General features: G+C 41.8%; 3 protein-coding genes across 3 annotated transcripts in view; 1 reads left to right on the top strand and 2 right to left on the bottom strand.

Moving 5' to 3' along the window:
* LOC141913221 (liprin-alpha-1-like) overlaps positions 1–5,198 on the bottom strand; it is an 85,984-nt gene extending 80,786 nt beyond the window's left edge. Inside the window, exons 1-2 of the mRNA XM_074804695.1 lie at positions 4,838–5,198; positions 3,745–4,292 (exon numbers count right to left, since the gene is read on the bottom strand). Coding sequence (XP_074660796.1) covers positions 3,745–3,984 — 240 coding nt within the window. The 5' untranslated portion in view covers positions 3,985–4,292; positions 4,838–5,198. The remainder of the gene's footprint in view (positions 1–3,744; positions 4,293–4,837) is intronic.
* Positions 263–11,424, top strand: LOC141913220 (signal peptide peptidase-like 2B). Its single transcript, XM_074804694.1, has 16 exons — positions 263–281; positions 5,520–5,632; positions 5,855–5,968; positions 6,066–6,248; positions 6,698–6,787; positions 6,867–7,006; positions 7,489–7,667; positions 7,771–7,867; positions 7,948–8,061; positions 8,641–8,722; positions 8,803–8,877; positions 9,176–9,235; positions 9,328–9,427; positions 9,831–9,908; positions 9,993–10,147; positions 10,769–11,424. The coding sequence occupies exons 2-16, from the start codon at positions 5,558–5,560 to the stop codon at positions 10,964–10,966; spliced, it is 1,740 nt and encodes a 579-aa protein (XP_074660795.1). The 5' UTR covers positions 263–281; positions 5,520–5,557; the 3' UTR covers positions 10,967–11,424.
* Positions 11,425–12,484: 1,060 nt separating this feature from the next.
* Positions 12,485–25,326, bottom strand: LOC141912936 (uncharacterized). Its single transcript, XM_074804370.1, has 19 exons — positions 25,168–25,326; positions 24,541–24,666; positions 24,036–24,227; positions 23,780–23,946; positions 22,945–23,200; positions 22,380–22,619; positions 22,205–22,229; positions 22,012–22,120; positions 21,365–21,588; positions 20,568–20,795; positions 20,321–20,488; positions 19,884–20,002; positions 16,643–19,804; positions 16,391–16,537; positions 15,685–15,828; positions 15,451–15,599; positions 15,189–15,368; positions 14,341–14,535; positions 12,485–14,255 (listed from the first exon to the last, which is right to left on the bottom strand). Exons 1-19 carry the CDS (start codon positions 25,324–25,326, stop codon positions 13,976–13,978), a joined length of 6,270 nt encoding a protein of 2,089 aa, XP_074660471.1. The 3' UTR covers positions 12,485–13,975.
* Positions 25,327–26,030: the final 704 nt, after the last annotated feature.

The raw sequence follows: 26,030 nt of genomic DNA, 5'->3' as shown, positions 1-26,030 counted from the left end.
GGTTCCTGGAAGTCGTATTTATTGAACTGAGTGGGAGTAAAAACGTATAGAATGAATATAATGTCTCCCCTTACGTTTAAAAAGGTAAAAGTCGACTAGTATGATAGATGAATCAATGTTCAGGTGCGCGGGCGGGTGAATCGCGATTCATTGAGTGCCAATATTCGACGTACAGGGCTGCCAATCTCTGAAAAGTGCTGTCAGTAACAGATGAGAATTGTTTTCTGTAACAATTCATTGAAATATATGAAGGAAAATGTTAAATTAATCAGTATTCAACAGTAAGAGCCTCAGAAACACCTTTCATATTTCTGTACAAATTACTAAGTAATCAAGGGGGTAAGACCCTCAGTAACACCTTTCATATTTCTGTTGAAATTAATCAGTAATCAAGGGGGTAAGATCCTCAGTAACATCTTTCATATTTCTGTTGAAATTAATCAGTAATCAAGGGGGTAAGATCCTCAGTAACATCTTTCATATTTCTGTTGAAATTAATCAGTAATCAAGGGGGTAAGATCCTCAGTAACATCTTTCATATTTCTGTACAAATTACTAAGTAATCAAGAAGGTAAGGCCCTCAGTAACATCTTTCATATTTCTGTTCAAATTAATCAGTAATCAAGGAGGTAAGGCCCTCAGTAACATCTTTCATATTTCTGTTCAAATTAATCAGTAATCAAGGAGGTAAGGCCCTCAGTAACATCTTTCATATTTCTGTTCAAATTAATCAGTAATCAAGGGGGTAAGGCCCTCAGTAACATCTTTCATATTTCTGTTGAAATTAATCAGTAATCAAGGGGGTAAGATCCTCAGTAACATCTTTAATATTTCTGTATGCCTCAAACAAATCAAATCAGTATTTTGTCGTTACAAAATAGTAACAAATACTCTGAACAGTTGACAGCTCTGATTCAAAACATTGGAGGGTACATGGAGCAATAACGAAAAGGTATATTTGGAATATATTCTAATGAGTGAATGTCACATGTTGAAACTCTCTATTTCAACGGTAGAGACAGTTTGACCAACAACTGTGTATATCGACCTCCCTGAAAGAGGTGCACATAACCTCACTGGCAGTTAAACACATGCCTGATCAGGCAAATATTTTTTTTTCTTATCTTAAAATAGGGATTGACCCTGCTATTCATTTGATAGGTAGATTTGGTTTGATTCGTTTTGATTTAGTGTCCCTTACAAACCCATCGCTCCTACCGGGAACTAAAAAGTCGGTTTGATTTGAAGCAAATCTTACAGCAACCTCTAACAACCGGTAGGCCTATATTATCGAATAAACACCAATAGCCCAGTTTTTGTTGAACTCTATATGAAAGAGTTAAGATCGTCTGATCTCTCTTAGTTATCATAACCTTAATAACATCAATTCATTCAACATAAGATGAATTCTACCACTCCATGCGAGAAGCTGAATTTTACCGCTCCACGCGAGAGGCTGAATTCTACCCCTCCGTGCGAGAGGCTGAATTTTACCGCTCCACGCGACAGAATTCTACCCCTCCGTGCGAGAGGCTGAATTCTACCCCTCCGTGCGAAAGGATGAATTCTACCCCTCCGTGCGAGAGGCTGAATTCTACCCCTCCTTGCGAGAGGCTGAATTCTACCCCTCCGTGCGAAAGGATGAATTCTACCCCTCCGTGCGAGAGGCTGAATTCTACCCCTCCGTGCGAAAGGATGAATTCTACCCCTCCGTGCGAGAGGCTGAATTCTACCCCTCCGTGCGAGAGGCTGAATTCTACCCCTCCGTGCGAGAGGATGAATTCTACCCCTCCGTGAGAGACTGAATTCTACCGCTCCACGCGAGAGGCTGAATTCTACCGCTCCACGCGAGAGGCTGAATTCTACCCCTCCTTGCGAGAGGCTGAATTCTACCCCTCCGTGCCAGAGGCTGAATTCTACCGCTCCGTGCGAGAGGCTGAATTCTACCCCTCCGTGCGAGAGGATGAATTCTACCCCTCCGTGCGAGAGGATGAATTCTACCCCTCCGTGAGAGACTGAATTCTACTGCTCCACGCGAGAGGCTGAATTCTACCGCTCCACGCGAGAGGCTGAATTCTACCCCTCCTTGCGAGCAAGAGGCTGAATTCTACCCCTCCATGCGAGAGACTGAATTAATTTCAAGAAATTGGACCCCATAAACTTATATAAAGCATGAAAAGATAGAGCGGCATCACTAAATGTTTAACAATTATTCAAATTCAAACCAGTGACCATTTTTTAGTTCGACTAGCACTCAAAATCAGCAACAGCTCTTTAGCGACTTGTACTAAACGCACTTTAAATCGACCAATGAAAAGACTCGAAAAAAAGAATGAAGTTCACTTGACCTCGAACCCGATACTAGCACAACGCACGAAAATTTGAGTCACACAAATTCGAGCGTCTTCTAACAAATAATTGTCCGCATTTTAAAAACTCAAATCCGTAAACCGATACACCTCTAGTGTCGTAGGAGCGGGGCCATTACCAATATCGATAACAATATTGCACTTAAACAAAGTTCTTTATACAAAAAATGGCCAGAAATCCAGAATCAATGAACCAGAAATGACGGTTTTACACATCGTTGGAATTTTCTATAATGCGACAAAAAGAAGATCAGATGAAGACATCATCAATCTAGAACAGAATTTAAAAGTCTTCAAAAACTGTACATCCACGTTTAGACTAGACTAGACTACGTGTGCACATCGTACGGATCGTTTTTAACAAGATTTTAAAGGAAAGCCGAGTTTTTAAAACGTCTTTAAAACCACTGATTCGTTTGATATTTTCAAAGGTATTTTATACATCGAGGACTTGTTAAAGATTCAAACGAACAGATGAAAGGAAATAAAACGCGTTTGAACAAGAAAAGATCGGACACTTGCACAGGTTCAGGTCTTTATATAAAATATTAAAGCCCAAATTCGTATTTATCATTATCATTATTCATTACCAGGATACAGGTATGTATTATCAGGATTTCTACGCTGTCGACTATCATTAATTGTTTATGAGACTAAACGCGAAAGTCCTACACTAACCATTACGAACCTATAACCAGGGATCCAAACTATTCCCTCGACAAAAAATTCCTTGATTAAATCACAAGATATCCTCAAATGGGATTCTTTCTGAACAAGAGGTTCCTTATGCCACTCGTCACCAGCAAGAACAACTAGACACACAAAATTCAAATTCTTTATGCAAAATATTAAAGCTGAAATTTGTGTTTATCATTATCATATACTATTAATTTCCGCGATGCAGGTTAGTATTATCAGGATTTCTACTAATTTTTGACAAGGTGTCAACAATTTTTATGAGACTAATGGCGAAAGTCTATCCAAACAATACAAACCTGTAACCAGGGTTCCAAACAATTTCCGAGCAGACCCTCGACTCAAATTCCCCTGATTAAATCACAAGTTATCCTCAGCGGGAAATGTTAATTACCAAAAGGTTCCTTTCGCCACTCGTCACAAGCGTGAACAACAAGACCAAGAAAATGCAAATTCATTCCCGAATTTTGGAGACGAGTCATAATTCCCTGATCTGGGTTCAGTTTCATGAAAAAGTTAAAGCTTAAATCGGTTAAATCTGAATTGTTGTCCTCATTGAAAACATGAAGAAACCAATGGCAATTACACCAAAAACTTGAGTTAAACTTTGTCGTGAAACTAGACCCAGTAAGAACCCTGTTTAACAGATTCTCATCGTAGACTAGTCACTTATTCTCACCTGTGGCGTCGTCGCGCGTAATTGATTCTGTACGGCGTCACGTTCTTTCTCGGCGTCGTCGGCGCGCGTCGTCTGATACGCCAGCTGTTCCTGCGTCTCGCGTAACGTCTCCATCAGTTTGTCTCGTTCGTCGAGCATGTTCACCATCAGCTGTTCGAAGTTGGCGTCGTCGCCGGAGAGCGTCGAGTCGCGATCGTTCGATCCGTCCTCTGAGATCGTCGGCATCACGTCGCACATCATTTTCGGGCCGGAGACTTAAAAACCGCGATTTCTGTATAATTTTCGCACTCGAAACGCGTAAGTTTCCAAAAATAGGAAACGCGAATAATATCCAATTCGTTTTTTAATCCACACGCGAGCGTTTTAATTTCCGCATCCGATTGCGCCGATATCCGAAAAAAAACAAAACTCAAACAGTCGTTCGATTTTAAAATTGATCCACGTATCGACGACCGGGCCTCATTTCACTCGCCGCCTCTAGAGGTCTCCACCAGACGGATCGACTGTTTTCGATACACAACGTTGTTCGGTCAATTTTCCTCTGCGCGCTAAAATCATAAAATACAAACGCGTATAATCTAAATCTTAACTTTACCACCCTTATCCTAAACTAGTCTTACCGCTACCCTTAGTAACCCCTCTTTAACCCGGATACCTATGCTCCTTGCCCTATACTAGTCTTATCTTACCCCTACCCTTAGTATGCCTTACTTATCTTAAACCTGGATATCTATGCCCTTCCCCCTACCTTTTAAACCCATAATCTGAACCCTTTTTTTGAGACTTACCCCTAATGCTTACATATAAATGCTTAATGTATCCCAAACCCTCTCTATTTATCTTCAAACTCACACCCATAACCTTCCCTTAGACGCACTTTTATCCTCCCCAACCAGTAAAATAACTGTTGTGTATCCTAAAATCAAATTCAAAACCCTTAACCAAACCAACCCAACCAACCCTACCTCCTCAGACTAAACCCTGAAAATATTAAAATCAGTGCAATCTATATAACGAATGGACGCATGAGATGAAGGTTATAAACTGATTATTAACCTCATATGATAAAAGCCTGGACTTTGTGTAAATATACCTCCCAAAAACTCACTGGACTGTCGGGCCACAAAATTTGACAGTTCAAAATTGTCTCTTATATTTCGCCTGGAAAACGGCTCTAAATTCGATCAGCTGCCGTCATAGAATCGACATTTTCATTTACACAAATAACCTGGCTTATCCTCGGTCAGTTCGGATATCGGTTGGAGTTGTCGGTATTCGTTTAACGCGACGATTTGGACGTCATTTCGACCGCAGTTTTTGCTGTTCTTCTTCAGGAAGCCATTTTCTCCGCCCCGAATTAGGTCAGAGCATCGCGATCCTGTCGCGCAGAAATCAGCCTACGATAGGATAAATCGATTAATCCTTAATTCGATCTATAAAAAACAATAATTATCAATAATAGTTATCTAAAGAATATTTCCATACATTTTATTTAGGTTTTGTAGTTTCCAATCTAATATTTTAGATACGCTGATATAGTTTATTAGTCGATTCCGTAATTCAGATTTTTACGCGACACAATCTTGCGACTTTCGGTGAGGAATGCTCCGAAATCAATTTAAATTTATTGTACAAATAATGAGATATCTCAAGTCAAAGCAATTTGAACAGCTTTGTTGGTTATGACACGTTTTCATAGCTTTCCTCATATTGCTAATATTATTTTGCAATTATGTGATGTCTTACCATGCAAATGATAATTGACTAATTTCTAGGTGGCAGCACAAGACGGCGCTAGTTTATTTACTACAAAATGACAGCTAGCTGTAAACATGTTTACTACGGTGTGATAATCGTCTTTTTGGCGTCATTCATGACGCTTTCTGAGGTAAATTATTCTACAATTCAAAACTAAACATTGAGTTAATTCGTCTGATCCATTTTGAATGCGACCCATTAATCCCCGATCATTTCCACCGTCACCCCAAAAAGAAACCGCATTCTCATCATCATCGGCCTGCTGCCACTATCAACTTTTTTGTTTTCAATTTCATTTTCGAACTTTTCATCGTTTGGTCAGTTGTAATTGGCTTTCGTCGTTTAATTGTAGGCTGAGTTTGGAGTTCTGAATGCATGGAGTAAAGCCAATCCATCTAAACAGGGTCAATTCTGTATTCTGTACAATGCAAAATTCAAGGATTTGCCATCATCGCAATCTGCAGCGGTAGGCCTACTTTTTTAGGCTAAAAAAGGTCTAATCCAATTTTAGAAAAATAATCAGATTTCATCGTTGAATTAATTTATTGCCTTAATTCAAACAGGTGAACTACAGCACGAGGAGTATCTACCCGGGGTACGCCTGCAACGATGACCCTCCGGATTCGAAAAAAATACGCAACAATGTTGTGTTCGTCGCCCGAGGAAACTGCACGTTTTCGGAGAAAGCCGATGTGATACAGACAGCAGGGGGCGCCGGTGTGCTGATCGTCAGTAAAACAGATATGGTAAGGTTTCTGAAATGCCAAATCCCTAAATCCATAATGTTTTGCACTGATAAGTTACAGGTCCTATCAATCTTAGTCTACAGGGGCCAGTTCCAACGTCAGGGCTTAGACTTAAGACCAGTCTAAGACCACCTGAGTTCTGAAGCTAATTTAACAACTTAAGACCTATCTTATGAGTCTTGACCATGGAACCGGCCCCAGACTAGTTGCATGCCTTGGATTTAAGACCAGTCCAAGATCGTCTTAGTTCTATAGCCAATCTTCATAAGATTTCAGACCACTTTTCGGCTTAAATCATAACTGGGCAACTGAACCTGGAATTTGTGGGCCTGTGGCTGTTCTCTTAGTGATAACAGTCTTTTATTAGATTCCTCAGTCAACAAAACAGAAATCTGTATCCTCATTAAATGTGTTTCAAATTAATGAAATACATTTTTGTGTATTTTAAGGGTGAACCACGCGCTAATACATCGTCACATTACGCGGATGTCAACATAACTGTAGGTTTAATCGCGTACACTGATTACACCACTATACAGGTAACGCTGACCCCGGTATTTGATAATAGCCTCTGTTCATTATTTTACGATTCTGTTTAACTGGTGTTTTTTAATGTAGTCATTTGGTAACGATGTCATCGTACGCATGTTCGCACCGGAGACGCCTCGGGTTGATTATAATCTGTTACTGATCTGGTTGCTGGCGGTGGGTACTGTGGTCGTCGGTGGATACTGGTCTGGACACGTTAAACACAAACAGTACGTACAGCGAACCCTGAATCTGTCTAGTTACTAGAAAACACTTTGATCCCTTCTAAGAGTGTTGTTTGGTCTTTCATCAAAATTTTACTGTTCTCAGTTACGAAGTTGATTCAAAGAATTTTATGATTAGGAAAAAAATCATATTTTGTAAAGAGCTTAGAGATTGTTTAAATGTAAAGCACCTAAGAATGATAAATTGTTACTATTTAGTTTTACTCTTGACATGAGTTAATTTCCAACATTTGGACTCTAGAATCATAGGCCTATATAACAACCGTAGAACTGGGTCCTGGATGAGATGGGCCAAAGTTTATAAAGTTGGTCTTTAACTACCCTATGATAGGCGTCAAAACAAGTTTAGTTTACGTCTCAGTACAATCTACTTTCCAAAGGATTGCAGCTTATTATCTCCTCCGCTTTATTCATGACTTAGAACTTGAACTCTGTTTGATCTTTGAACGAATGACTTAATCTTTCAGGTATGTTCGTAAGCAGTTAGCGCGACAGCATCGGCCGGGTTCAGAAACGGCTCCGATATCTCGTGGCTCCGATGAAGAGCCCGAAAACACGTTGGACATCGGGCCGAAAATAGTGATTGTATTAGTGATCATGATGATAGCGATGCTTGTTTCGCTTTATTTCTTCTACGACTATTTAGGTATGTGCTGCCCCCCAATCCCCCCTCCCAATTATCTATCTATATCTGTTACAAATAACTGAGTAATATTGACTATTTCCTTGATCTGATTTCTGTATTTCAGTGTATGTTGTGATTGGTCTGTTTTGTATCGGCACGTGGGCGTCTTTGCATGCGTCGTTTAAACCGCTAGTTGATAGACTACCGTGCGGTGCTCAGAGGTGAAAACTATTCAAGAAGAATTAACGGATTAAAGAGGATTATAGGATTAAGAGTGTAATTATACTATTTTGTATTGTAGGATACCGGCTAATCCGATTCCACTGTTATCTCAGCGTCCGGAATACAGAAGTATAGCTCTGCTCATAGTTGCAGGTGCTATAGTTATATGGTGGGCTATAGAACGTCACGCGAGGTCAGCATAGAGATAACTTTGATATTGCTAACGGCTATTTCAGCTTTTCTTGAAAGGACATCAGGTGGGCCTAGCTCAGCCAGTTTTGTTAGAACATACCTGATAAAAGTCTTTATAGGACTAAAACATTGTATTGAAGGATAGCAAACCAGTCTTCATTGACGGGGGTTGCATGATAGAAGAGACAACATTTTCTTGTCTAAATAAAGTTTACCGATATGTCTCCATGCCCACCAACTGAAGTTTTTTTCAAATTATGAAAAATTATGGCATATAGGCATGGAAACGCATTGTTAAACATTCAAATCATGGAGTCACTTTTCTCAATTCAACCCCTTTCAATGAAGACTTTTTTCTAATCCTTTCAATACAGCGTTGAATGGATTAAAAAAATGGTGTTTTCGTTTAACTGCCACTCCATTCTGGTGCCATTATGACTTTTATCAGGTATGTTCCAATAAAACTGACTTGAGCTAGGAACACCCAATGTCGTCTCAAGTCAAGTTGAAATAGTCATTAGAGTTTGATTCGAAGGTATTTAGATGACTCGTAACTTCATTGTGTACATTTTCCTTACAGTTACGCGTGGGTGCTGCAAGATTTCTTAGGAGTCGTATTTTGCGTTCATTTGTTGAAGACTCTTCGTTTACCGAGTCTAAAAGTAAGTTAAACTACAACTAAACCTTTTTATCATAACATACTCGAATGTAGAAATATTCTAATGGAATGTATTAATTGTAGGCTTGCGCTATACTACTGGTGTTATTGTTCTTCTATGATATATTTTTTGTATTCATCACTCCACTTTTCACTAAGGTAATTTATAATGAATCACTGGATTTTCAATGCTTTCCCCTCAAATGAATGTTATATATGAATAAGGAGGGTCTGATCTAAGCACTTGTGTCCGATTTCCGGGGACAATTATATTCTCATAAGGGCGTGTATTTTATGTCTCAAAGCGATAAAATGGATGACTGCCAGTGTAGGGCTAGTAGATTGAGGGGGGCTAGCGAAATTTAATTTCAGATATGCTCAACCCCGGGCAAGAGGCTTTCATTCCTTAGATCGGACCCTGATAATATTAATAATACTTTCTGCCATTGTTGTGTAGAATCATGATAGCGTAATGGTTGATGTAGTAACCGGTGGAAGCAGCCATTCTGGAGAAGAGGTAAAACACTGCAGAGCGTGTCGTTAGTTGCGCTATTCGGTAATTTTTCGGAAGACCCAGTGTTTTTAATGCGATCTATTTTTCATTAACAGCTACCGCTGGTATTGAAAGTGCCTCGATTGGCGGTATCATCATTGTCGATATGCAGTTTGCCTTATTCGTTGCTAGGATTTGGAGATATAATTGTCCCCGGTAAGGCAGCATGCGTCAAGTTGTGTGTGGAATGTCCACAAAATATTTTATGAAGGACAAACCGGGTGGCCGCATACCTGGAAATCGGGGAAAAGTCTGGGAATTTTCTTTTCTTTAAACGAAGTCAGGGAATTTTGTGATAAGAGCTAAAAATGAGGGAAAAGTCGAGGAAATTTGTTTTGAAGTTGCTAGAACGCGGGTAAAATAAAACAGTTTCTGTCTATATGTCTTCTATATTTGACTTTGATAATTGATTGGATTCTTAGCAGATCAAGTCAGTGAAAACAATGTGCATGTCAGGGAATAGTCAGGGAAAAAGCAATCCAAATGAAAGTGGCTGCCCTGGCCAATCCTTCGATCTACATACTCTTTGGTTGTGATTAAAACGTATTTTCTCTTCAAGGTTTACTGGTCGCGTATTGTCACGGTATAGACCTTCGAGTTCAGAGTAAAAAGATATACTTCATAGGCTGTTCGTTAGGTACGTGAGCGAAATCATAGAAATATTCGATTAGATTTCATTACTAAGATCAGATGTGACGCTGAAGAATTTTGATAATTACAGGGTATGGAATCGGATTGTTGATAACATTTATCGCCCTAGCAATGATGGAAACGGGACAGCCCGCGTTACTCTATCTCGTACCATGCACCCTCCTGACGACTCTGGCTATCGGTGCTTTAAGACGGGAATTGCCTCTATTGTGGTCCGGGGATAAGGTATGTATACAAGACATCTCCTTTTACGCTACGAGTGAAATTGTCTCAAAATCATAAGTTAGTGAAAGATATTGTTGTGAAGCCGTACTTTGATGACTGTAATTGTACTTTCGGGTCTGTCATCGGTGCCACTACGATTATACTCGTACTCCCGGTTCTGTCACCAGGGCTCAGTTTCACAAAAAAGTTAAACTCTAATTTTTGGTGTAATTGCTATTGGTTTTCTTCATGTTTTCGATGAGGATAACAATTCAAACTTAACCGTTTTAGGCTTAGACTTTTTCGTGAAACTGGGCCCTGTGCCGGCTACAAATAAATTCGTAGCTGATTCTTCTTATTCACTGTTTGATATTTGCGCTGGGACACAGATCCTGTTTGTCTGGCAATGTGAACGAACTCAGCTTCATTCTCAATGCTCGTTGGTCAATTTCAAATAAAGGCTGACAATATAGCAGCTAGCTTCAGTGCCAACCTACGAGTATATTTGTAGTGGTAATTAGGGGCAGCACCTTATTATCGCAGCAGTAGTAGAGGTGTTAAGCGACAGTGTTAAAACGATTTTGTGATATCCTCTGTGAGAAATATTTGATATATTTTCGTGTCTGCTTCAAATATTCGTAGAAATCAGATGTGAAGGGGTCGACGAGCGACGAAGACACGACAGCATCCGGAAACATGCCGACACAGGTGGTGCCACCTGCCAACGATGGCGCAGTCGGCGTTATAAGCGCGAACGGAAACACAGCGTCGATAAACAACCGTCGCAACGGAAATCGAGAAGTTGACAGCGAAAACGAATGCTTGATCACAAATAAATGAAGAAATTGTAAATAAGCGGTTGTCATCAGTGATGGATATTTAACGGGCTGCATCTTGATTGTAATGTTTGAAATGCATGTTTTATAGATAATACAAACCTATAAGTAGTTGATAGTAAAATCACAGTTCATTCAGCAGGGAATTTCGGGAATGAAACAGTGCAGTCCAGAAGGGTTTATTAACTTGAAGTTTACATATCGTACTTAAACCGACCTTGGGGTATTTTGGAAATATAATAATGATGATTTTAGGGAATAAAATGAATATGGACTCAAATTCGTTCTGTGCTTGTTGTAAAACCTTGTAGGAATGTTATTTATACTCTAATGTGTCAGTGCTCACAAAGGATCAAAATGTGTAAGTGAAATATATACAAAATGTATTTATTGTCTGAATTGAATGTATATAAATTGAATGAATGTATCTTATCGAACGTAATGGAATGTTTTGAATTAATAAATGCTTTGTAAAAAGCGACATTAATGAATTCAGTTCATGTGGTATTTTTTGTTTGTGGAAAGCGTATCCATCCAGGTATGAACCATCATGCGATTCAGAAGAAATGATGTCTTACCCTGTTTGTACCATCCTATGATCCAGCCTTCGATAAACCACAACCATCGTCAATAGACAATCTGCAACAGGCATAAACCAGTTCAAGTAGTGTCTCAACAAACATAGGGTGATTAAACAATATGAGTTAGAGTTACCAAGTCCATGTGAACTACAAAGGTTTACACCGTTTTCCCTTAAAGTAAAACGCATACTGAGACAACTGAGCTATAGGTTTCAATAAGCCTTCTTTGAATTGCATGTGATACGATCCAATACAATTCTGTTCTAGTGACTGCCCTCTTACTACAGTCATTAAGCAATCTCATCTTCAGTTGCCTTCACCTATAAACAATGAGTCTGTTCTAGAGAATCAGTGTTTTTTTGCCACAGCCACATAGAGCATTCCAATCTTCAACTACCTTCACTAAATAAACCATGACCATCTAGAAAGTTTCTTCTAATCTTTGCCAAAGCCCTCTAGAGATCCAGACTGCCTTCATCAATAAACCACAAGTTTGTTCTATCACTGCCATAGCTACATGAAGATCTAGACTGCCTAAATCTATAAACCCATAGCCACAGAGGTCTTGACCATGAACTGCTATCTCAGCCAATCACAAGCGTGACAGGTAACCACACCCGACTGGTCACTACCACAGCAGCCACTGGTCTCATTCAACAAAAACTTCCAAACTTTGTCTGATTATACAAGTAAGTGATGCAGTTGTTAGCGCATGGGACTTGAATCTTGGGAGACCCAGGTTCATGTCGTGGGAGAACTAGGGTTCTTTATGGGTCATTTTGTCTAGAATATCCCTTGGAAAAACTTCTGGACAAAAGAACTGCCCTTAAGAATTCCTGGTTATGGCCGAGTCTCAAGATGCCTTCATCATTAAACCATAGCAATCCTCACTTTACTCAATGGGTTTCTTGGGAGAGGCAGAAAAAAGTAAAAGAGGAGAATCATCTACACTATGTTTATTATCCATTTTCTTCATTCTACTGGAAGACATTTTGTTAGTAGCAGAGCAGACTAGACCATCATTAGTGTTATAACAAAATAATACCATTCAATATTACCAATAGACTATCAAAACAATCTATAGAATAGATTAAACAATTCAGGTTTATGATGCAGATCTGGAAAACGAACAAGTAAAATTAAGCCGCGATCACACGGAGACGATTTGGCCCGGGCAAAATTGCCACGGATCAGGCTCCAGCAAAATTTGGCCTGTGCCTAATTAAAGAGTGCGCTCACATGCAAACCACTCACCCGATACTAAACAATGCTCAAACAAAGGGAAGTGGGATCATTTCCGGTACCAGTTGCAATTCAAACGCAATCATTCGTCTCGGGCCTGGTTTGACGTTTTTGGTCGGGCCAAACAGGCTCGGGCCTATTTGGCACACGTGTGAACAGTTGTCTAGAGCTAAAAACGCTTGTGTGATCGAGGCTAAAAATAATGATTCGCAAATTGGTAACTGGAGGGTTGATCTTTTGAAGTATTTCAACGGTCTAACATTGCATCTATGTTCATATATGAATAACTCTCTATTCATTCTAATGTAAACTACATATAAAATAAAATCTACAGGACGGTACATACTGTTGTACTGACCATAGTCTGACATACATAAATACATTAGCATCGTCGCTTATACTTCAGCTTTTGGCATCATAGAATAACGTTTAATAATAAATCACTGTCGATACATGTTTAACTACTTCGGTATAAAACATTATATTCATTTTCTACATTCTAGATTTGTGTACACGTTTACTGCGATGAAAAATACATACAAGTTTGAAGTAAAAAAAAATCTCTTTGTAAAATGAATACAAAAACAAAAACGAAACATCTCACGGAGTTGTATTCGAAACAATTCAGCTCTCAGTTCAACTGCATTAAAAATCTTACATTAACTGCGTTTATAGACGAGACCGAGCTCCTCAGTCGTGAGGTAAATTGTCAGACGAGAACTGCGGAACTGGACCGACATTTTCTACAGCATTGGACGGATGATTCTTGCATGAAATTCCATACGTAAAAAGATATTAAAATACATATCATTTAGATAAGTTTGTAAACGAGGACGGAGTTAACTTTATAGAACAGCAAAATATATCGACATTAGCATAGTATATAACGTCTAATTAGCATAGTATATAATGTCTAATTAGCATAGTATATAATGTGTAATCTTTTTGAGATGACCAGAACTGAGGAAACAGTGCAAGCCATCGGTCTTGCACATACTTGTCTTGTCAATCCGAAATTGACAGGTTAGAATCATAGATTCCACGGACTTGGTCGTTCCTCTCCCCGATCAACAGGTAAATGAATCCTCGAACACGCTTCGCAATGTCCTGAAGTGATAAGTTAAGAGCACAATTATCTATCACATATTCATGAAACGACTCTCAGTATCCGTAACAATCGTGAAGTTTGTTCAAGTATTCGTTAGTTGAGCGAAACTGTTCGATCGTTTGTGCTTTTGTCGCACGTGACGGCAAATAAATGCGTGTCTGAGCAGCTGCGTGGCCGTCGCGCGTTTGTCTTGATCGCGAGTCAAACAGTTCTCGACGAACGATCGCGCCTCCGCCGAAAACTTGTCGGGAAGTTGCGGAATCGGTTTATCGGATCCGATAGCGAAGATGGCCGCCATCGGAGTCATTTCGGCCCACGGCGGTCGTCGCGTGGCCATCTCGAACACCGTACAACCGACGCTCCTGAAATATGAAAGATAGATGAAAGATTCTCGTTTAGGTACAACGGCGTTTGATCGTCGAGACTTAAATCAAAATATCAACTTACCAGATATCGGACTTCTGTCCGTGTCCAGTCTCCATGACGACCTCCGGTGCCATCCAATACGGCGTTCCGTGCATCGATTTAAGCATCTGTTTATTACTGGCGCTATGATTCAAACTGAGTCGTTTGGCGCAACCGAAATCGATGAGTTTAATCACTCCATCTTGAGTTAACATCACATTTCCACCCTTTATATCTCTATATTAAAAAGACAAATGAAAGTTTCAATGAATTGGAGAGAATTCGATAACAAAATCAAGTTTACGTATGATATACTGAATCATAAACTAAGAAAACCGAACATTTTTTCGAGAATTCATATCAAAATTTGAATTTATTGGTCAGGTGTATGACAGGAATTGTGAAAACAGATTGTTTTCAGTACTTTGAAGGTTAACTAGATTTCATCATAACTACAAGCGGTCGCAAGTTGTAGCTTTTTCAGGCAAATTAGTCAAGGTGTAAGACACTACTGTCAGTTCAAATGTGCTCCAAATTCGGTATTATTACCCCTAGCCTATAACTCATATTTATTATGTTATTCATGTATCAGTCACCTCCTCCTGGGGAGAAGTAACATCCGAGCAACAACTAGGCACTCAGGAGTTATCTATCAGGGCAGGTACCCATATACTCCTGGGTGAAGAGATGTTATGAGGATAAGTGGGAACACTACGGTAACGTTGGGGTTAAAACCCACGACCTGGCTTCCCACAGTCAAACGCTCTTAAGACTCGCCGACACCGCTCGCTCAACTGTAGACATTGTATGATGCTAGTCTGAGAGGTAATGTCATTTAGATTAATTCATCGTAATTTATTCGGTTGTTCACTGTTAAAACTTAAACTTACCGATGAATTACGCCTTTACTGTGTATGTGTTCGAGACCTTCTAAAATCTGTTTGGTGTAGATAGAGAAAACGGCTTCTTCCAACGCTCCGAATCGCGCGAGTAAATCAGCGATAGAACCGCCGGGAATGTACTCCATAAAAATACTGACGACGCCGTCCTCGAGACTCGTGCCGTAAAATCTGAAATCACGACGCAGCGGACAACAATGACTTCAACGTTTCAATTCTAACCACAGACCTCGATTAAACGCAAATTACTCACTCGACGATATTCCTATGTTTCAATGTTTTCAATAATTCCAGTTCGTCTTCAATTTTCTCGTATTCGCGTTTAGCTTTGTTGTCTTGCGTATTGAGTTCGATTTGCTTGACGGCGATCAGATTTCCGCTGTCCGTCAAACCGAGCCAAACCTGGCGAATATGAATAATAGTTATAAATTCATTGCCCATTCAGAGCCCATTCAGAGAAAGAGATGAAACAGTGTCGATTACTTACGGTTCCGTAAGCTCCGCGACCGATCCTGGTTCCTTTCTTCCAGCCGATGAGTTCTTCTTTATCGCCAACGCTGCTTAAATCACTCATCGCGCTCGAAGGACGCGTCGACTGACGACTGCGACGCCCGATGCGACTCATATACGTCTGAAAAACCAAACAATAGCAACATTGAATACGAGTTCATCGATAACCGTTGATGAAACACTATGGTCGTGTTGTGCGATGATATACAGAGGGTCCCACACGAATAAAATGAGAAAGATGGAGTCTGAAGAGTTTTCTTTAACCCTTTCAGTGCGTCTACACCGCATTGTGGTGTATAAATCGGTGATGGACTGCGCTATTACACCGCATCAAGGTGTATCCACGTAATTAGTTTCATATATATTGAAAGATAGCGGCATCTGTCAAGGAAAGTGAAATATTAGTGACTAACGATACACCGCACCGCAGTGTAGACGCACTAGAGCGGTATGCCCGTTATACAACAAAATGGGGGAAATTTTTTTTATTTTCAAATTATCTCCATTCGATAAAATCAATCAATTATCAAGTCGAAACCAGCTTCCACCAAGCAGGATCCTTCTGAGAATCTTATAAGCAAGGTACCGCCCACTGAAGTAGTTAAGCAGGTGTCTCGAACACTCTCCCGGTTGGCAAATTACGAAACTCATTATTTGTATCTAACGAACTGTAGTTTACTTACTCTGTTGTCGGTTGAATTGAGAATCTCCTTCGTAACTTCATCGATCGGAACGCCGTCTATTGGAGATTGCGCTAAATCTCCGACGCTGTCGCTCGCTAAGCTTAACCTGTCTGAGCCGAAGTCCGAACGAGAAAGATTTCCGCCGTCCTGAAATTTTAAGTCGAAATGTGAAACCTAATATTCAGCTTATAAAGCTGGTAATCGTACATATAAAGGTACATGTAATCGGATATAAAGGATCAATATTTTTACCTCTGGGAATTCTTGCTGCGATGATTTGATTTCTTTATACAGCCCGACGCTGCGTGGCGTTTTTCCTTTCGTCGCGTGACCCTTTCCAGCCGCCGATTTCGGCCGTCCGGTCGGCGGCTTTACGGCGACGTTATCTTCTCCGGAAGCCGCAGCACGGTCTGCCGATTCGGCGTCGAGTTTCCCGTCCACCGATTCGGCGTCGGGTTTCCCGCCGGCCTCTTCTTTTATCGAAAGCTCCGGCCTCGTCGCCGTTCGGATTTTCATTCGCATCTGATCGAAATTATCGGCGTGCAAAACGGCCATCGCTTCCGGCAGCGTTTGATACGAATTCGACGGCGTCAGAATCGAGCTGCCGTCCTCGGAATTGTCGCTGATCTGTTTCTGTAAATCGATGTTGCGTCTCATCGCGTTCGTCATCGAGTCGTTCAAAGTCGCCGCGTCCGATTTGATCGTCAATATTTCGTCGATTATCTCGTCGATGTTCTCGTCGTTTATTTCTTCGTTTTTATTTCCGACGGCTTTTTCCGCCGAATCGCCCCGAGCCTCGTTCGACATCTTAATCGGTTTGATATACTCAGACGTTTTCGTCGAGGAAGTCGCCGACGCCGTGTCGGAGAACTCGCGAATCGTTTTCACGGTTTGCGGTAGGACGACGGGCGGCTGCGGGGACGGCGTACGGAAATGGATTTTGTCGTGAACTCGTTCGGCGAGTTCTTCGAGCGCTTCGTACGGCGACGCGACGCGCACAGCGACCGTAGCCCGAGATCGTTCCTCCGGTAACACGATGATCACCTCCGGACGATCCTCGCCCGTGCACGGGAACTGCGAGAATGAACCGCGGATGTTAAGCAAAGGCGGCGCCACCGGCTCCGCTTCAATCACCTCCGGAATCTCGTCGTCGTCGTCGCCCGATTCTTCGTCCGACGAATCGGGTAATATTTTGACGGCGGCGACGTCGACGTTCTCATTACAATCGGTCGCGACGTGCCAACCGATCCCGGAGACGAACGCCGTTTTCGACGGATCGCGTCCTCCGTAGCTCATACGCGTGGCGTCTTTATTCGACGAGTTTTTCTTTCCCTTTCGTTTCGAGCCGCTCGAGCCTTTTTTCGTTTTCGCTGATGTTTTACTCGATTTCGGCGCCGGCGCTCTCGATTGCGTGGTTACGAACACTTTCACGTCTGCCGTTACTTTTTTCTTCGTCGTCGTCGTCACGGCGCCAGAATTCTTTTTACCGATATTCCCCGTGGAATTCGACGTCGTGTTATTCGTTTTTTGCGACGCTGTTTTAGGTTTCGCGGAACTTGGAGCGTTACGTTGTCCGACGGCGCTTTTATTCGTCTTCGACATTGACGTATTCGTGCGTTTAACCGTCAACTGGCCGCCGCCTGCTGCTTCTTTCTGCTCGTTCGTTTTTATATCCGTAAACATCTCCGAAACGAGTGGCGTTTGTTGCGGCATATCTCTCTCAACTTTCGCCGGTTCCTTCGTCGACAGCTCTTTCTTCGGACGGTCATTGAACAAAGCTTTCAAACCGGAGAATCCGAGTTTGATATGATCGGTGACTTTCTCCTCGCTGAGCAGCGGTGATTTCTTTACGAGCTTTGGACTCGATTTAGCCGTTTGAGCTATGGCTTTTTCGAGGCTTTGAGCTACCGTTTTACTGGCTGTCTTCATCGCAGCTGTCGCTGCTGCTGCGTTCGATGTTTCTTCTGTTTTACCCATATTACGACTAGCCACTGATTTTAACTGTTGTAATCGGCTGCCAGCTGGTTTTTCATTGTCCGCAGGTGCCATTTTTATTTCATTTGCAGAATTTGATGTAGCAGATGAACTTGTTGTTGATACAGGTATCTTATTTGATGATGAAGATACTGTAATCGTTCCTCCTGTTTTATTAGAAGCTGCAGGGGCTCCAGTCGCGGGCACTGACGACTTCGCCAAAACGCTTCCAGATTTAGCGGATGCAATTGGATTTTGTTTAGTTTTATCATCGCGGTAACTGATCAGCGTAACACTTGTACGAACGGATTGCGAACTCGTCGCGACTTTTTCATTAACAGTTTTTGGCACTTGAGAAGAATTTGAAACCGGTTTAGCAGCAGCAGCAGCAGCGGCAGCGGAAGGCGAATTGTTCTTGTTTTGGTCACCAGATGGTGCAGCGGTAACTGATTTCGCCGATGCGCTATTCGAGGCACTCGCGGGTGCAGGTTTCTTGACTACAGAATTCGGTACGACTGAAGATTCCGTTCTACTCGGTGGTGGTGCTTTGTTATTTTTCGACGCCGGTTCATTAGATCCCGACTCTTGCCGAGGTAAAACACTTTTAGTTTTAAGCTGCCCTGTAATCGCTCCCATCTCGGACTTCTGCTGATTCGTCGTGTTCTCTATGGAATACGTAGGCACCGTTTTAATGCCATTTTTATCGAAAATAACACCCTTCACCGGCGCAGACGTTTTATTCTCGACAGCCGGAGATATTTCCTCTATTTGCGAAACTTCCGGTATTTGTTGCATCGTGACCGGAGATCGAATTTTATTATCCATCTCCGGCGCGCCGCGATTAGTAACTGAATTACTTTCATCCGGTTTTCGACTGATAGCGTTATCCTTTGCGGCGGCGCGAAGCTTCGCGGATGCTTCGGCTGCCAAATTCTCTTTCGGAGACGCGCTCGCCGACGGCTTCTTAACTTTCGGACTGTCTTTACTACTTTTCGGACTATCCTTACCGCCGATTTCGACGCGTATCTCGCTACCCGGACGGCTGCTGTGTTGAGTCAAAGTCGAACTACTCGCGACCGACGAACTGCCCGACGATCGTTTATCGCTGTCGTCTCGAACGGTCGGATTTTTCACCGCCGTAGTCTGGTAGTTGTTGTTCACGATTTTACCCGGTAATTTCGCGGTCGTGTTAATCCTGATCGCCGGGTCGACGACGCGATCGTCCCGTCCAGGCGGGGGCGACGGCGTCGACAACGTACTCACGCACGACGAATAGTTATTACTGCTCTGCGGTGAGTTTTCGTCGGGTTTTTTCGCTTTTTTGCCGCGAGATTCCTCGATGTTGAACTCCGATTTGAGAATCGATTTTCCGCGCACCAATTCGATCACGTTATCGCACGCTAGTTTAACGGCGTCCGGTCCTGATTTGGGCTGATTTTCCTGTAAGAAAATAAATCTTAAGTTATCACGCTTTAACCACGATTCTGACAGACAGTTCTCGTCTGTTAGTCATACACACCTTATTAGCAGAAGTGACTTCAGAAAGACCTAATTGTGTAATAAATGTTTGTGTCGGTTGTGGCAGATTTTTGAGTTGATCGAACGTCACACCTTCATCTATTGACGTCTGTAGAGCGCCTGTAAAATGAAATGAATTTACTAACACTCAGTTTACTGTATTATGACCACTATTGGACCTGCTATGTTTTGAAAATTGGTAAAATTTTGAATGAGGTGTATATCAAAAACCCACAAAAGAAAGATTCTTAATTTCTTTAAATCTCTGAAGATGGAAAGAAGAAATCTTTCCAAAATGTCAGGACTGGTTAACAGAATTTAATCGTTAAATCATGGGTTTTCTGTATACACTTGATAAACTGCGATTAGTTTCAATTGAATGGGACTTAAGCCTGTGTTGGAAATGGATATAATATTGAATAATATTGATAAACCTACTCAGATCTAGTTTCAGAGATTCACTTGTGGTTTCATTGATCGTGTCAAGATTGCGTAATCGCGAGCGATCATTAGCAGACGGAACCGGCGTTCGAATCGGCGTCAACCGAGGCGGCGGACTGAAAACATCCTCGATGTCTTCTAGATACGTTTTCGTAGACGAACGACCTGTAAATAGTCAATAGTCTCAGTAAAGGTACCTGAATTTACCCGCAGGGTTTGAGATACGCGTTGTAAATTATCGTACCTTTGAATATGAAGTCATCGCAAGACGAGGCCAAATCGTTGAGACTCGGAGATCGAAGCTCGTCCGAATGGCGGCGACGTTTTTGAAAAGCTGTCTGACTGCTGGTGGCGCCACTCGACGACATCAGATCCTCGACGACGTCGTCATTGTCTAAACTGATGACGACGGCTGGTGGAACTTTAGTGTTATAGGCCGGTGATGATTCTTCATCAGTCATACTAGTTATAGCTACAACAACAGATACAAAACAATCAATAAAGACCAGTTCTCAGTTACCAGAGAATATCATAGATTTCATTGGAAATATCATGGATTTCATTGAAAATATCATGGATTTCAATGAAAATATCATTTTTTTTCATAGTCTGATAATATCAAGTTAACATGAAGTTTTGTTTTATTCCAATAGTTTTATGTAGTTTTACAAGTGTAAATCCCTGTTGAGGGAGGATCGGTCTACTTTCTGTTAGAACAAGGGCTTGGATTCTCACAATCCTATCAGTTTCAAAACGTCGAAGAGAATTTTTCTACTGGTTCATACTACTGCTGAGTCTTATTCAAATCACTGCGAGGATTTGATAGCATAACATATTTTATCATAATTTATATCATTACAATATGTACTGTTTCATGTAAATGTGATGCAACAAGTGTGAATCCCTGTCGAGGGAGCATGGGTCTACTTTCTGATAGAGCTAGGGCCTATTCAAACAAACTGCAGCTTAATAAAACCACTGCAACGAAGGATGTGACAGTAGGCCGACGGATTTACACTATATTCATTATTAAAAACTTACAAGATCGTAAATTGATATCAGGTAGGGTAGGACGCCTGCCGCTCACTCCGGGGTCGGAGTTTTTTCTCGCGCTACCCGTCGCGCGTTGACTCTGCGTTCGTCGTAGCAGTTGTTCGGGCGTTTTCACCGGATTTCCGGACACGTCGATTCTCGGCGTACGATCGTTGCGGGCGGCAGGGAACGTACGTAACGGTCCGGACGCACCGATTCGACGACTACTGTCCCTACGAAACAGACGAGAGATTAAATACATCTGATTGAAATGAATGACTGAGTGCAGGAGTTGGCTTCATAGACTCGCATTATCTTTAACCGGGGGGGGGGGGGGGCGGGGGCGGCCAACTTGATTCATTTTCAATCGAGTAATTCCCCTGGGGTCTGTTGCACAGTCATGAATTAGATTTAAGACTAGCCTTAGACCAACTTGATTCTATAGCCAATCAAACAACTAAAGACAAGTCTTAAGACTAAAGACCACTTTTGGACTTAAGTCACGACTGTGCAACTGGGCCCTGGGGCTCGTTTTATAGACTGGTATTGCCTATAACCCTGGGGCTTATCTAGTTGAAAATGAATTGAGTGAGCCCCCGTGTTAAAGTACTAATCTATAAAACTGGCTCCAGTAACCGAATTGATCGGTTACTTACAGTGGTGTAGGGGTAGGCGTAGCGTATCGTCCCGATTCTAAATCTTTCATCATATTCTCTTCGGCCAACATGGCTTTCTCCGCGTTTGTTAACTGACGCGAAAACGGCCCTAAACGAATACACGACGCTATCATTAGATAAATTTAGCTACGTACATAAAAACGGCGCACAAATCTTTAAGAATTCCACTTACTTTTAGGAGTGCGAGGAGTGCTACCCTGTAATAGAGATATGAAACAGAGCGATTGTTTAGAAATGGTGGTTTTCAATAAATAGAATTATTTCTGGATTTTTGGTGTCTGATTAGAGACAGGTTTTCTAGAAAGTGTAATTAGCAAAGGAACGTTATTATTCAAATCATTTCTCACCTCGAGTCGTATGTCATCGATAGACAGTTTCGATCCTTCTCTAGTCGGCGGTCGCACTGGATTCAGCAGAGCCTTCTCGACTTTATTCTGCGTCGCGTCGACCCACGCTTCTCTCAGCGTCGTTTTGATTTTCTTCGATTTGGCGACGTCGACGGCGGTCAGGCCGCTGTCGTTGACGACGGTTACATCGGCTCCGTTCGATAACAACACCGACGCCACGCGATCGTGTCCTTTATACGCCTGGAATCGTACAATCAATATTGGTGTAAAAGAAATTCTATAATCTGACCCGATCAAATTACAGTAGACTTCGAGCTTGCTTCGGATTTTATGGGACCAATAAATTTTTCCGGGGCAGTCAGATCGATGATACGTTGTTATCATTATAAATCGGGGTAGGAAAATCTCTAACATCTATCCTCGAGATAATCCGAATTTCTAGGGAGCATCGAGGGGGTCATCGGTGACACGAATGAAGGTAGAGATATCTCGAACATTTACTTATTTGCACAGGGCGTACGATAATACGGAGTCTACCGCACGAATGAATCGATAAACGACGTACCGATATGTGTAGAGGTGTAGCGCCGGCGAACCCGCGAGCGTTCACATCCGATCCTCCGTCGATGAGAACCTGAACGATGTCGATATTACCCGTTTCCGACGCGCAGTGAATCGGAGTGAAACAGCGTTTATCGCGCGCTTCCGTTTTCGCTTTTTCCTGCAGCAGTATTTTCACTAGTTGACTCGATACGGCCGATTTAGAACTGGAGGCGTAATGCAGCGGCGTCTTTCCTTCGTTGTCCGTCGAGTCGATGTCGCTGTAACGAATTATCGGTAATCTTCGAAAAAACAGACACAAATCTTTCCCGATGTACATCAATCGGAGCGGTGTGGCCAGGTGATTAGAGCGTTCAACTGTGGGAAGCCAGGTCGTGGGTTCGAACCCCTTTCATTACCGTAGTCTCCCCGGGCAAGACACTTATCCTCATTGCCTCTCTCCACCCCAGAGTAAATGGGTACCTGGCGTGATAAATGACTCCTGAGCGTTGATTTAGCGCTATACAAGACAAATTTTATTTTCATTACTTTTAATATTATTTCATCATTATCATCAATAAGATCATTAAGATCAATTTGGAAATTGAGTGATTTGAAAATATGATTCATTCACAGTTCAGTATTTAGGATTGATTTTGATTTAAGTGGCGCAGCGGATAACCTTCTGGAGTTTTGGACTCGCGATGATATTACGTCTTTTAACGTATGATTTCGATACTCGATTAATAAATTCCATTTCCAACCTTTGTATACAGTGTATTTTGATCTTATTAACCGTAGTACTTTAGAGCATGTGAACATAAACATTTACGTTGAAATATGTGCAGAAATATTCTTACCCGCGACATTTGATAAGTTCGAGCACGACGCTGACCGGGTTGTATTCAGAGCGTCCCTTCTGTTGATGAGACAGTCGCTCGAACATGTCGGCGTCTCGAGTAACCAACAGCAACGGCGTCAATCCGTCCGCATTCTTGCAGTTTATATCCAACATGCGACCTTCTTTCTGTAATATCACACGGATATTGTGAAATTATGTGAAATATTACGATCGAAAAAGAAAGTGAAGCGGGTTTTCATGAAATTTGACCATACCAGAATTTTGCGAACGATATCTGCGTTTCCTTGCCACGCGGCTTGTAGTAAATGACGATGGGACGATCCGGGGTTCTCCACCGAATTCAACAGTATCGATTTGATTACCGGTGACGCCACCTGGATAGCTGTTTTTAGATCGTAATTACGTAACGTCGGGTCAGCACCGTGTTTCAGCAGTAAATGCACAATCTGAAACATAAAAATTCTGATTACTTCACAAAGAGTTTTATGAGGCCCTCAGGTTCAAATCCCTGTGAGGAAGGAATGTGGCAGAGTTTCATGAGGCGATCAGGTTGGAATCCCGAAGGAACGTGGCAGAGTCTCACGATGCCATCAGGGGCAAATCCCTGTGAGGAAGGAACATGGCAGAGTCTCATGATGCCATCAGGTTCAAATCCCTGCAAGGGAGGAACATGACAGAGAGTCTCATGATGCCATCAGGGTCAGATCCCCGCAGTGAGGTAGGATATATAGTGCAAACATTTTGTATCTGAAGACTTACTTTTGGATGTCCTCTCTTCGCAGCCCATATTAATGGAGTATTTCCTGTACGCTTATCTTTGATATCGACGTTAACAATCGTGTCTCTTCTTTGCAGAAAATTCTGCATTTTCTCCAACTCTCCATCCTGCAAAAACAAATGAACAAACAAACTCACAACGATTAATTCTAGAATTGAACACGGACGTCTTCTAGGGGAAACATGAATTCCATCAGTCCTGGCTCGAATAACTAACCAACTACTGGTAACTTCAAATCTAAGAACCAAAACAACTTGTCCTATAGATTCAAATCTAAACCGCGATACTGATAGAAACTTACTCTGGCAGTTGAGGGGAAAGACTCATCCAATGTACATCTGAGGAAACTTATTCTGCCAGTTAAGGGTAAAGACTCCCCAATGTAAATCTACAGAGACTTACTCTGGCAGTTGATGGGAAAGACTCGCCAATGTACATGGTGAGACTGAGACTGAAATATTACTACTAGGCCAACTAGTAAACCTAAAGTTCAAGGTGATGGCTGTACTGTTTAGCAATGTCAATTATACACGATTGACGTTAAATAGCCGCAATTTCTCACTAAGTAGATTCAACACGCAAGTGAAACCCAGGTGACGGAAACTTACTCTGGCAGCTGAGAGAAATAACTCGTCGACATCCATCGTGCGGCCGAGACTAAAAACGGCTGCGGCGATGTCGTGATAGGCCGTAAGAACGCTCGGTCGTCGTGACAACCGATCGGGACTCGACGACGATTGTTTATTGGTTTCGGTGTTTTCAGGCATCGTCGTTTCTTTTCGATAGTTTCCTTTTCTACGTTAATCGTCGACTATTTTTTCTTCATTCGAACGGTTTTCATTATCGTTCATCGTTGTCGACGCTGTTTGCGGGCTTGTGTATCTAACTAATCAACTCCCGGTCAAAAACCTGCCGAAAAACAAACATAAGAAAAAACTGAATTAGATTCGAAATATTGGACGTTCGATATCTCTGGCTAGAATTCAGAAAAACGCAGCAAAGGAGATACAAATGCCTTTTCACAGTTTTTTCCAATTCATATAACCTACTAAGGGGTATAGAATCGGCCAAGACTAATCCTATCTCTTCTTCTCAATCTCACTTAAAGACTTCTAATGCAAATACACTGGACATATATAAGTCGCTAGCTTGAAGTCATTTTAATAAGAAACACTGCCAGAACTGTTGACCACGAACACTATCTAGTTCCCACATACCGGGCCTACTTAAAACGTTTTGATAATTTAATACCTTTGCGCATACGTATTGTCCAATTAACCGAAGGGTTGTCGTCGAAAAACCACAAAATAGCGAATTTACGAATTCCCACAGTAAAAACACCGCGAGTGCATCTTAGTGCGGTCACACATAAAAATTCAGTTACGAAAGAAGTTTTCGCGAAAATATAAAGCGGCTAAAAACCGAAACATCAAAAGAAAAATCGACGGCTAAATTTACCATCAGCGACAGA

The sequence above is a fragment of the Tubulanus polymorphus genome, chromosome 11, assembly GCF_964204645.1.
Source record: "Tubulanus polymorphus chromosome 11, tnTubPoly1.2, whole genome shotgun sequence".
Lineage (NCBI taxonomy): Eukaryota > Metazoa > Nemertea > Palaeonemertea > Tubulaniformes > Tubulanidae > Tubulanus > Tubulanus polymorphus.
This window is presented reverse-complemented; position numbering and strand designations above follow the sequence as displayed.